The sequence below is a fragment of the Malania oleifera genome, chromosome 2 (assembly GCF_029873635.1).
Source record: "Malania oleifera isolate guangnan ecotype guangnan chromosome 2, ASM2987363v1, whole genome shotgun sequence".
Lineage (NCBI taxonomy): Eukaryota > Viridiplantae > Streptophyta > Magnoliopsida > Santalales > Ximeniaceae > Malania > Malania oleifera.
In genome coordinates, this window is record NC_080418.1 from 12684677 (window position 1) to 12698052 (window position 13376).

Here is a 13376-nt window from a genome sequence, read left to right on the forward strand (position 1 = left end):
GAAAAACTATATAAATTCTATATAAAATATATCCACTCAGGCCACACAAATATTAAAACTCATATTCTATAAAACTGGATAATAAACTGGTATATATATATATATATATATATATATATATATATATATATGCATAAAACTTCTGATAATTTTTCTAAAACTCTTAGCATAGCACATTTCCCTTACTTTGTTTCTGAAAAAAAAGTCTCTTCTATATCTGGTCCTACACCCGTAAAGTTCCCCACTCAACACCCTGAAAACAACATCTTCTAGAATAAAATATCAGTATTTCTTTGTATACTACATTTCTCATGATTGTGGGAAAGGCAAATAATAAATAAAATGTTTTACCCTAAAATTGGGATTGAGTTCAAGTCACTTCTACCAATGATCTACTCCAGTAAATTTTTAGAGAACTTTCCCAAGAGTGTCGTGGTGGCCTCGGATCGTCGAACCAGCGAGAAATGGAACCTGAATGGAAGAGAGAAGGGGAGAGGGACATTTTAGAGAGAGAGAGGATCTTCTTACGCAATTTTCTGCTGAAAAATTCGGGTTTTAGCTATTTATAACTCCGGATTCATCGACGAGACACGTCATCTCATCGACAAGTCTATGAAGAATGTTGCCCAACAAACATGAACCCCTCGTCGACGAATTTTAGACTGCCAAAAACCCCCTCTCAGTATCTTCTCGTCAACGAGACCCTCATGTATTCTCGTCGACGAATCCCCTATGTTCGTTAATGTGACCTTAATTTTCTTCTTTTCTTTCGTCCTCCTATTTTAAATTATGAAAATTGTCTAGGTCTCTACACAGTTATTCAACATTTGTATTCTTGTCAGTTGGCTGGCCAATCTCAATATGTTCTGGTTAGTCAGTTGACCAGTCTATTTTCTAAAAAACTTTCATTTTTCATTTTTAAACACTTTTGTTATTTAAAAAACTTAAATATAACTTGTCAACATATTTTTCGGGATTTTAAAAATTAGGTCTCTAAGTCCATATTCAACCCTAAAAGAGTTTCAAAAATATTAGAAAAGATATTTAAAATATGAAGCAATTACATAAAGACTTCTAAGACTTTGAACAATTTTGGCGCTTGAGTCTTCATACTTCTCTTTCTTTAAGCTTTCTTTTGCTACTCTTGCTTTTCTTCAAGCTTTGAAATTCTTTCAAGCTCTCTCTCATATACTTCAAGCTTTACAAATATCATCTTAAAATACATGTTTTAGGCTTCATATGATCAACCTTCTTTGAAGTATAAGTTTTCGCACATTCTCTTTTGTAAGCCCTAAAATAGCATTACTCAACCAAATATGTTAAGTTTGTCTTATTTGTTAGCATCAAAATAGGATGTTAAACCTTATATGGCCAACAATGTATATATGTATATATGTGTGTGTGTGTGTGTGTATGTGTCTGTGTGTATAAAGTAAAATAGATCATAGTGTTTCTAGCTTACTTTTTTTTTTTTTACCACTTATAAGATGCAGTCATTGCTGGTTGGATAAATTTAAATAGATCATAGTGTTTCAAAGACATACAATATTTGTGAGAATGATTATAATGTGTTAAATGTTAAAAACATTTTTGAAAGGATGAGTGAAGTTCAAATAAATTTTAAACTTTTGCATATGCTAAGTGAAAATTTTATTAATAATTGACTCATTTGCATTATTTGATTATTGTAGTTGTTTTTGAGTCTTAAAGAAACCATATAAACCATTATCAATGGCACATTTTATTTTTTCATAAAACTATAGTCTGATATAGATTGTTTGTGGGATGCATAAACACATTACATTATTTAATGTTATTTATATGAAGATCTTGTGCACTCATAAAATGCATTAATTACTGATTGGATTATTGTGAACTGTTTAATGTAAACACTTAGGTTTGGAACATATTTTTATGGAAAATGTCCTATTTACAGGGGAAATGCTGCTAAAATTTCTTAAAACTGATAAAATTTAGCTATTTAATATAGTATTATTTTTTTTAACTTTGTCCGAATGTCCGATTACTTTTCTATCAACTCATTGATATTTATAGTACGTATATAGTAAAAAATTGTATACTAATTTTTTTGAATCGGTGAGGGATCAGTGACGGATCAAAACCACTACAAAAAATAAGGTTATTAGTAACGGTTTTGAACTAATCGCTATATCTGCCGTTACAAATACTTATTAGTGACGAATTTTTCAAACCGTCTTTAATAATAGAGTATTAGTGACGGATTAAAACTGTTACTAAAAAACCTAAACTCGTCACTATAAATTCTATACCGGCTCAATCAAAAAATCGTCACTAAAGCTATAGTATTAGTGACGGTTTTAAATTCGTCACTAATGCTCTATTATTAGTGACGGTTTGAAAATCATCACTATTGCTCACATGCAACTATTAGTGACAATTTTCAAACCGTCGCTAATAGTATAAATTTGTCACTAATACTATATTATTAGTGACGGTTTAAAAACTTTCACTAAAGTTCTTTAAAAAAAAAAAAAAAAGAATTATTAATTATTAGTGACGGTTTTGAAACCTTCACTAATACTTAAATTGAACAATTAGTAGTGACGATTTTAAAATTGTCACTAATAATTTTAAATTAATTTTTTTTAATTATTAATTTCTGTAAAAATCTGTAATTACATTTTCTTATACGTAACATTAAACCATAATTGCAAAAAAATTCATAAATGATTCAAAATTTAAATTCAAATTTAAATAAAAATACAAATATATTATACAAATTCAAATTCAAATTCAAATTTAAATACAAATATATTATACAAATTCAAATTTAAATTCAAATTTAAATAAAAATACAAATATATTATACAAATTCAAATTCAAATACAAATATATTATATAAATTCAAATTTAAATTTGACAATTAGTAGTAATGGTGATGCGAGCTTCAACAGTGAGAGACCATGGCAACAAGGGAGTCTATGGCTTGCTACAGCGTCATCCTCGAGGGCAAAGTTCTCAAACAATAAGGCTCAATTTGTAATCTAGGGCCTAACTTTAGAATCCTTGACCTTGATAGTGATGGAGCAGACAATGAGATCATGGAGGGTGATAAAGGACAATGAGATCATGGATGACAGAAAAGAACGATGAGGCCGTGGATGGTGGTGGCTGCATCAACAATTCTTTATCTAATTTACCCGGAATTTCTTTTCAAAATTAATTTGAAATGTGATAAGTCTGCCCATGTAGACAAAATGAATTTTAGCCTTTCATCTGATAGGTTGTCTCTTATAATTAAGGTATGATAAATATTAATTTTATTTTTCCTGCATCTTGATAAGGCAAGCGGATGCAATGACCACAAGAAAGACATCAAGATACTTGTATTCAAAATGCTCCACATTATATTTTCTACTAAGTACATACAAAAACCGATCAAATGCCATAACTGAACAAAATTTGACGCAAAATACGGAATAAGATATACCTTTTCCACTGACTTCACATTTTTATGCCATTTTCTACCCTTAGAACCACTTCTTTCTTCCTGATGGAGTGCATCGGCAACTTTCCTCAACTCTCTTGCTTTTTTACCTAATTCTATTGCTTCCTACAGTATAGGAATGCCAATAATTCATAAGCTGTTGCAAACATATCATCTCAACAACTTTGAGTAATTTCATTTGGATACATGGCATGCAAACTCTAGAAGCACCTTGATATATTTTGAACGAGTGATAACAGCCTTTGGGCGCCGAATGAGTGAATATATAAGCCCCAGTGGAAGAGAGGCAATACCAACACCACCAAATATCTGGAGAGAAAATAAGAGAGTAGCAAATAACATATTATAACCAAAAAAACTTATAACTCATAAATATTGTATAATTTGTTCCCAACCCATTTCCAGGTGAGGATATTCTTTGCCCCTTAGGATCATGAATAAAGTACTGCTTTTATATAAGACAGTCAAAATTTTACTAGGTACTGCATAATAACATAAATTGGTCCATGATCGCATAAATTGGCGGAAAAGGATTCATATAGCCCACCCCACTTAATGGAACTAAGGCTTGGTTTTGTTGTTGTTGTTGTTGTTGTTGTACTGCATAATAACACCTGACGAACAATTACTTTCACCTTACCTCATTTATTATGTAATTAACAGTTTACCTCTCCATGGATCATTATTAAGGTGTACTGAAGAGGAAAAACCTCTGATTAGGATCACATTGGTCAGTGGAGATAATACTAAATAAAGAATTAATGATGCTACATAGAATTCTGAAGTTTACACAAATTAACATACAGTGAAAAATATGGATCCAACAATTGTAGCAAGAGCAACAACATATTCTGGAAAGGTAGTCCGCATTGTCCAGGTCGTCTCTGATGAAGAACTTGCAGAATATACAGAGCACTGTAAAAGAAGTAAAGAACAGAGAAAGTAAATAGAAGAAAAGGAAGCAGGCTGAGCTTGGGAATGTTGATCATGAGCAATCACCAAGCCAAGCAATAATCCCAAAATGCTAACAATGACACAGTAAGTACTCAAAACTAGAAAATAAAATTGTGCAGAAAAATAGAACCTGGTGTGTGCCGCTTCCAATACATGGTTGGCTGCCCGAGAAGCCCCATGTACTTGGAAAAAGAGTTGTGGATGAAGAGAGATGCCTAACAGTGAAGTCCACCTTTCCAATTAGCCCTATTACCACCAAAGAGGGTATCCCAGTGAAAAACACAAAAGACATCACCCAAACAAAATTTTAATTTCATATTCATTCAAGGTGCAAATGATTAAAAAATTTAAACATGCCTCCCTGAGACCCTTAGCTGTTTTACTGTGAACCAGTGCAACGTGAAATAGGGAACAGAAATTAATAAGGAATTAAAAAGAAAAAGAACAGGACGACATCAGGAGATTTGAACCATATTATAGGTAAGCATATGAATATATGTAAGTGACCGTTCACAAAGTCCACACGCTTAACTTCAGCTAACAAAAACAAGAAAGAAGAAAAACAAAAAAACTTATAAAAGTTATCTGTTGCAATATTCACTAGGCATTTTCTTTTTTCAATCTTTAAATACAGAATTCATTGAAGAGCACAAAGAGGGGTGCCAACCAGGCACAAGCAAAAAGAGACTGACATCACCAAAAAGTGTGATATCAATTGTGTGACAAAATGTCCAAAAAATCATTAATCGTGAAAGTATCCAACAAATTCAATCCACCAAACCAGCCAGTAAGACTGGTAATCCATCCATCTTTGAGGGGTTGTAATTTGTTGGGAATAAAGAACAAATTTCCAAAACCTATGAAAAACAAAATAGAGAAAAATAATGCCAAAAAAAAAATTAATCACGTACAAGACAATATTTACGTGGTTCGGCAATTTTGCCTACGTCCACGGAGTTACAGGAATTTCAATATTATCAAGAAGAAAACACAGAGAGTGCGGCGATACAATGTTCTCCCTCTCGCTCTCTTGCAGGTACAACCACGCCAACCCTAATCACCCGAAAGTAATCCTTTTTATATGTTGCGCCTAGGGTTCCGTTCCGAATGGGCTCCAAAAAATTTCCCGGGGGCGTTGCCCTCGGACCCCCATGAGCACGGCTTAATCCTTAGGATAGAAATCTCTAATTAAATAGAGGTCGGGTCGTCATCCAAATTAAAACACAACTAGGCTCCACAAAAACCCAACATAATTAGCCTAGTACAATGCATATAAGAAGAATAACTAATGATGTAAATTCATATGACATGGGCACACGAAAATAAAGCATATACAGACAATAATCACTTATCATGTGCTTGGTTTTGCAATGGAACCAAGCACATGCACAACTTCAATGCATCCTGCTTTTGGCCTTTGAATCACTAGCATATGAAAATGAAGCTAAAACTTTAGATAATTGATTTAAAAATCAATGACCTCCACAGACTGCAGCTCTACAATGATCCTGGACTCCAGGTTCTAATACTGATGACAGGCAGATGACTGGCTAGTTCTAAGAATATGCAAATCAATAAAAAAAAATGCATATATAGTAATCATGTCCAAATTGATCTTTCTTAAGTAAATCAAAATTGCATTTTTTTTTTTTAAAAAAAAGAGGTACAAATAAAATTTAAAAATGAAAAAGACTCCAACTTGACAACCTCTAATTTGAGTTTATTATGCAATCTATCAAGTTATTGTTAATTTAGCAACGCAGCAACAAATAAATAGTCATCCAATTTGACCTTGTTTAATTTGCTATTGATAACTTAAATCAATGAAGACCTTTCCCAACATCTTTAAGATATCCCAGTGTGAACATTTTGCACCCAATCAGTTAATTTTAGTAAAGATAATAACAAATTCCAGCTCCTAGGCTTCTGACCTGTTGTCCAGAAATATGTCAGTATAAATTTGCATCTAAAAAATTCTACTAATGGACTTAGAATCCTTGTTTTATTATTTATTCTTTTGAAAATATCAGAGATAACGGTGGTTTGAGATAGAACTCAAGATTATTAAGAAGTAAGAACACGGTTAATTGCTATAATACACAGGTTATGATAAGAAGGGTAGTACAATGAAGAATCCAATGAACTGCAGCAACATTTTGAATGGCAAGCAACTGGTTGGGCATTGCAACGGTACCAAACCAGGAAAAAAAAATTGAAAAGGCTTACAAATGCTCATGATTATGCAATGAAATGAACATTTCTAACCACAATTATGTTGATGTTTGCGAAGATCATGGCAAAAATAAAATGATCAAAATATATGCAAATACAATCACTGTATATTAGCAAATAAATAAAAATCAATGCCTTTGATTGTTAATGTATATATTTTTCCAAATACTTTGAGCAAATTATCAACATCTTGAAAGAAAGTATTCACACTTTCCACTATAAAATCAGAATTCATAAAAAGAAAATTACCACATAAAATGCCAAGCACAAGAGCACAGACAATTGCAGTCGTTATCACCCACAGGAAAGCACTTTTGATCCTTTTGCCAACGCTCCTACAAACCAAAAGCACCGCCGCCGTCTCATTAACAAAGAAGAGGAAAAATAGAATAATTATAAAAGGCAAATATAATCGCACAAGCAGAGAACATTGAGAGGGAGGGGGCGAGGTCTGAACCCTAAACCCCTTGTTGGTGTGGTGGTGGAAAGCGGAAGGACCTCCGAGGTGGTGGCGGAGCTACCGCCGAGAGAGAAGCAGAGGGCGCGGGTGGGTGGCCTGCGGGCGAGAGCGGGTGAGGGAGAGAGCGGAAGACAAGAAGTTGTAGCCATGATGATACGCAGAGAGAGAGAGAGAGAGAGAGAGAGAGAGAGAGAGAGAGAGAGAGAGAGGGAGAGGGAAAATGGAAAATGGGGGAGGTGGGTGGTGGGTGGGGCGGAGTGAAAACTAGGGACGCGCGGTTTCAGTGGCAGGAGGATTGCGCTGCGTCCATGAAGAAGCGAGGAGTGAGGGGCACGAGGTTGGAGCAGAATGAAATTTGGGGGAAGAAGATACCGCAGGAGTGAGAAGGAGGCGGGAGGAGAAAGAAAAAATTTGGGAAAAGTGTGGGAAATTAAAATTCCGAGCATCAGTGACGATTTTAAAATCTTTACTAATACCTTATTATTAGTGATGAGTCTCTTAATTCATTACTAATACTCTTAATTAATTTTTTTTTATATTTTTTAAATAAAAAATTATTAGTGATGGGCCTCCCAATTCATCATTAATACCCTATTATTAGTGATGGGTCTTCTAATCCGTAATTAATATCTTTAACTAATTTTTTTTAAATAAAAAACTATTAATGATGGTTCCAAAACCATCACTAATACCCTATTATTAGTGACAGATCTCTCAATCCGTCACTAATGCTCTTAACTATTTTTTTTTAATATATTTTTTAAATAAAAACATTAGTAGTGACGGTTTCAAAACTGTCACTAATACCCCATTATTAGTGACGAATCTCCCAAACCGTCACTAATACTTTTAACATAATTTTTTTTTATATTTTTTAAATAAAAAACTATTAGTGACGATTCCAAAATCGTCACTAATATCCTATTATTAGTAACGGATCTCCCAAACCATCACTAATGCTCTTAACTAATTTTTTAATATATTTTTTAAATGAAAATACTAGTAGGGACAGTTTCAAAACCGTCACTAATACCCTATTATTAGCGAAAGATCTCCCAATCCGTCATTAATACCCTTAACTAAATTATTTATATATATTCATAAATATTAGTAGTGACGGTTTGTTAGTCATCACTAATAAATGACTTTTTGTCACAAATTTAATCAACTACTAATACCCTAGAATCGTCGCTAATATTTTCCCAGAAAAAATTTCGAGTAAAAATTGTTTACCGTGCTATTTTTAGTGACGAAAGTATTAGTGACGGCTGCTAAAATCATTACTAATGCTTACACTATTAGTGACGGTTCATAAAAACCGTTACTAATACCAACTTTTAGTGACGGTTTTAAGACCGTTACTAATACTTTTGTCACTAAAAACCAGTATTTTTGTAGTGTTTCATCCTTCACTAAAGTCCAACTGTTAGTGACGAATTTAAAACTGTCACTAATACTACACTATTAGTAACGTATTATTCACTAATACTAGACTATTAGTGACGGTTTTGAAATTTGTCACTAATACCCTACTATTAGTGACAAATTTGTGTCAAGCCAATATATAATTAATAGTGACGGTATTGAGGTTTTAGTAACGGTTATAATCCGTCACTAATACTATATTATTAGTGACGGTTTCAAAATTTTTCACTAATAATTAGTTTTAGCGGCCGATATAACAACTAATTTAAAACCGTCACTAATAATCATAAAATCGTCACTAATACTATTAGTGACGAATTTATGATTATTAGTGATGGTTTTGATCCTTAACTAATAACCTTATCTTTTGTAGTGGGAATGGATGGTCACTAAACTGGCAAGGAAGTGAGGTGCTAGGTGGTGATGGCAAGCTAGGATGGGATGTGTTATAGGGAGAGGGACTTTTTGCAAAAGACTTTGCATGAGCCGGGGGTGTGTTAGGAAGCTGGAGGATGAAAGGAGAAGAAGATTTACCAAAGAGGAATCATGGAGGAGGTTCAATGGTAACATATAAGGGAACATCTCATCATATTTAAGACAAGACTAGACAATGGATAGGAAGAAGAAAACTAAGGAGGTGCCACAACATCATTTTGCCAAAATGGCTTAGTGCAATGGCATCATCCGGCACAAGGGGTGCGTGCTCGAATTTTTTATTTTAAGAATTGCCACATCCAAATTGTCATCATTTCTAGCTCAACCATATGTCTTTCTACATTGTCTTTGTCTTGGTCGTAGGCAGCCACGCGCGAGGGCGTTTGCTCACATGCCAACTAATTAATTTACTATTATCTTTATTTTTTTTTACCAATGAAAATGCCAAAGAAATCTAGAAGAAAAGTAGACAAGCTAAAAATACCAGAGAATATAAAAAAAAAAAAAAAAAACCTAAAAGTTGGGGATTTTCTTAATTTTATTTGAAAAAGCTTGAAAGTTATATGGATTATTTAAAACCATTTTGAATCATTCTAGATCACTCGAAATGGCAAAAACCTGGCTAAAAGGGGATTAAAGTGCCTCAAAATGAAAAAAAAAAAAAAATTGCACAAAAAGAGAGGGCAGTAAGGGTTTGCCCTATATTAATTTTAGTCTAGTGCTTAGGGTCATTTGAAATAGAATTTCGTGTTGAATCATTATGGTAGTTGCTTGTTACTAATTTTAAAGACAATTACACAAGATCATGACAACCAATATAATGATCCAACCATTATGCAATTTTATTTTGTTTGTGTGCTTGTTTTTATGTTTGCCCCATTTCTTGATGCCTGACCTAACTTACATTGCTTGATTTAAAAGTCCACTCAAAACAAGGTTGATAGCTTAAGATGTAGAGTCTTAATCTTACACTGTGCAAGCATTACTTTTTAGAAAAACATTATTCCCCTTCAATTATGCAACATTGCAACAAAATTGTGATTTGATTGCAATTTCTGCATTGTTTTTGGGTCCTCCTAATTGAGACTAATAAAACTTGATGTCACTCGCAATAGAACCAATTTCATATCTTAAACCTTGCTTTGAATCATAAGGTTTGGGATTCACCGAAAAAAAAAGGGGGGGGGGGGTGGAAGGAGAATTCTGCTACATCTTTCCATAAACTCAAAAGAGGTCATGCACAGGCTACTATACGAAGGAATTAAGCTAAACATCCCACATATTTTCTCCCTTTTATTTCATAGGTAAACCAAACTGGTGAGAGTACAACCTCTACTAGAAAAACAAAGAAATACTTATTACCTTTCAGCATAATCACAAATATAAAATGTGCTTTCATTTCTTTGCACTTGGGAGTGTGTGTGTGAGTAAGACTTGTAGAGGTTAAGAGAAGTTGGGTCAAGAAAAAAAACTTTACTTTGGCTCATAGAATAAGTCAATAAAGCAAAAGGTAGTGTTTCATAATCTAACTTTATAAAAATTCTATAGAACTCATTATAGTATATCACCAAAAAGAAAGGGATTTTCAACACTCTTCTTCTACACCCAACAAGATATAGCAAGCATAATTCGACCCCTCCATCTATGCAACATCCAATGATCATCTTCATCAATTGCAAAATCTTTGTGATATCCAGCTTTCACCTTTGCCCTTAATGTCTTAATGAGTTCCCTATCCAAAGGGAGTTGTTTGAACCCAAAGCTTATATTTTGCTTTTGCCAAAGTTTGTAAGGCAAAGGCCTCACAATCCTCTCTAAACCCTCACATGCTACGACATTGATAATCTCCCGCCCATAAAACTCTTTCTCAAATAGCAACCTCCCCTCATTTTCATGGGGTAAGGTAGTGTCAAGCATATCAAACAATGAAGAGTAGTGGAAAAGTGTCTCATGGAAGCGTGTGACAAAGAAAGGGGAGTTGAAGGATCCGTTAATTATACCATGGATAAAAATGTGTGGCTTTATCTTTCGGATTAATTTTCGAAGAATATCCCTTGGACAATTTGTCATGATGGTCTCATCAAGTAGATATTCAAGTCGATGCAAGCAGTTCACAATAACTATCTCATTGTCATCAATCTTGAGGTCTTCAATTTGGATAGTTTCCCATTTTTGTGCAATGCCATTATACTCAAACGGAACATTAAAGCGCTTACAATATTGTGCCAAGATATGACCCGTCTCTTCAACTCTTTTTGCTGGCCGAACAGGGTGAGGGAACTCTATCCCTGTAATGCGAAGTTTAGGAGGCCCACCAAGTTTCTGTGAGAGAGTTTGGATAACAACAGGCCATTGGAAACCACACAAGATACCAAAATCTATAATATGAAGTGTGGTTGCTATCTTGGCTAAATTCAAGATATAATGATTTGAAAAGCAAAAGTTGATTCTCTTGAATGGGCATGCAGAAAGAAAAGATTGGTAAGCTTTTAGCTGATCGGCTGTCGATGGCCTGTCGGAAGACAAAGAAGAAAAAATTTGAGACCCAGTACCAGCCAGTCGTGCCTCGAGGGCATTGGCAAAATAATGGGCAACCCTTTGAGATCCGTCACCAAATGGAGAAGCGTGCTGTCTAATCTCTTTTAACGTTTTATCCACACTCTTGTTATCATTAATGGATATTGCTCTTGCGCAGAAAAGAAGGAGAGACCTCAAATCCACTTCTTGTTTTCCATTTCGCTTGTGCTTTGCACGATCCTTTCTGCCTTTATATCCCAACTTTTGTTTATTGCGCGATACTTCATTATTACAATTGCACACTGGAGGCTTCATGTGGTCATCACAACAAACGAAAACCTTATCAAACAACTCCAACAACTCATACTCTTCCTCATAAGATATTAACTGCTTCTTACTCGATTCTTTTGTATCTATATCCTTCATGAGCTGATCCTTCCTTCCCCTTGCACCACTTGGCTGCAGATTCTCCCTCTTCGTATTCTTCTCTACCTCTTTGTGTGGACTGTCATTCTTTAACATTGGAGGTAACGCACTATTCTCAAGATCAATAATTGAAAGATTTTCACGAGGAAAATATTTACTAGCACCCACTTCTCCCACACTTCTAGGTTGCAAACTGATGGTCTCATCAGCACCATGCAACCAGATGGTCTCATCAGCACCAAAAGAATTTGGGTGAAGAAGTGTACTTACAGAAGGGTTTTTGATGCCATCAAAACTCACACCCAAGCAGCAGCTACTCACAGAGCTGAAAGGCATTTGAGAAATAGACTGAAAAATGGAGCCGCTGACAGCATTTCTGCCGCTGCCAATGTTATCATCATGGGAAGAATTATCGGGGCAGGGAAGCTCGGTGAGCTGGTCGCGTGAGGGAGGGTATTTCTCACCGAGAACATCGCTGAATGATTTTTCGGCAGCTTGGAGAGCCAAAGGGTCAACGAGCATGCCGGATCCCTCCTCCATCGTCTCCTCTTCCATGAGCATCTCCACGATGCGCTTGAAAGAAGAATCTGCGGAGAGGTCGCCGTCGTCATCTCGATGATCAGAGTCTGCCTCCGGTGGTCTCACAGTGGAAGGGAGAACCAAGTAACCTGGGTCTCGCTCATGCGGATTAACAGCAGGGAAATCCATGGAGTTGAGCTCAAGGGATGGACTTGTCTCTGAGTCTCGAAAATTCAATCCGTGTGTGAAAAAAGTAAGGACAAGCCCTTTGGGACGCGGACACGCCTCACGGCCTACTTAGCTAGGAATTTAGAGTTTTTTCCGGTTTTTGTTTTAATTTATTTTAAAATATTTTTAAAAAGTTATGGTGAAATTTTATTTTCCCTTGTCCTAAGGGTCAAGCAAATTTTAATTTGGGAGAACTCATGGGCTGATGCGTGAAAGCCAAAAAACGCTTGATGGTCCAACATTTTTTAAACAAATTTTTTATAAAAATGCTACTTGGTGTAGCTTTTTTTTGTTATGTTCAAGTGCTGCTCTCTTCCTCCCTTCCCTTCCCCTGTTTCAGCGATGGTACTCCGGCCAGTGCCTCGCCATCATGTGTCAGTTTTGGAGATGACGGGAAGGTGAGATTGACTGAATAGGTGTCGCCAAACGTGTGTAACGCGATGAGGTAGGGGCATTTTGGGTTGGTCGTGGAGACTATGACATGGTTGCCTGTCCTGCCAGTCAGAGCATATCATCCACTAATCCAACACCGTCCAGCAACGATTTCACCATCAATGATCCCTTGACGAAAACTATGGATCCAAAATCACAGGTCATCGAGAACACGCGAGGTCTCTACCTCTCCTCTAGCCAGAACAGCAACGAGACAACCTTGGTGATGTACCTTGATTTTGTTTTAAATGAATTTAA

The 13376-nt window shown here is 35.3% G+C and overlaps 2 protein-coding genes across 2 annotated transcripts; both read right to left on the bottom strand.

Annotated features, from left to right (window-relative positions):
- Window positions 1-3063: 3063 nt before the first annotated feature.
- Window positions 3064-7502, bottom strand: LOC131148865 (LIMR family protein At5g01460-like). The gene is made up of 7 exons (XM_058098811.1): window positions 7095-7502; window positions 6926-7011; window positions 4575-4690; window positions 4295-4405; window positions 3701-3799; window positions 3473-3595; window positions 3064-3153 (listed from the first exon to the last, which is right to left on the bottom strand). Exons 1-7 carry the CDS (start codon window positions 7283-7285, stop codon window positions 3082-3084), a joined length of 798 nt encoding a protein of 265 aa, XP_057954794.1. The 5' UTR covers window positions 7286-7502; the 3' UTR covers window positions 3064-3081.
- Window positions 7503-10595: 3093 nt separating this feature from the next.
- LOC131148054 (scarecrow-like protein 14) lies at window positions 10596-12647 on the bottom strand. Its single transcript, XM_058097792.1, has one exon. It carries the CDS (start codon window positions 12645-12647, stop codon window positions 10596-10598), a length of 2052 nt encoding a protein of 683 aa, XP_057953775.1.
- Window positions 12648-13376: the final 729 nt, after the last annotated feature.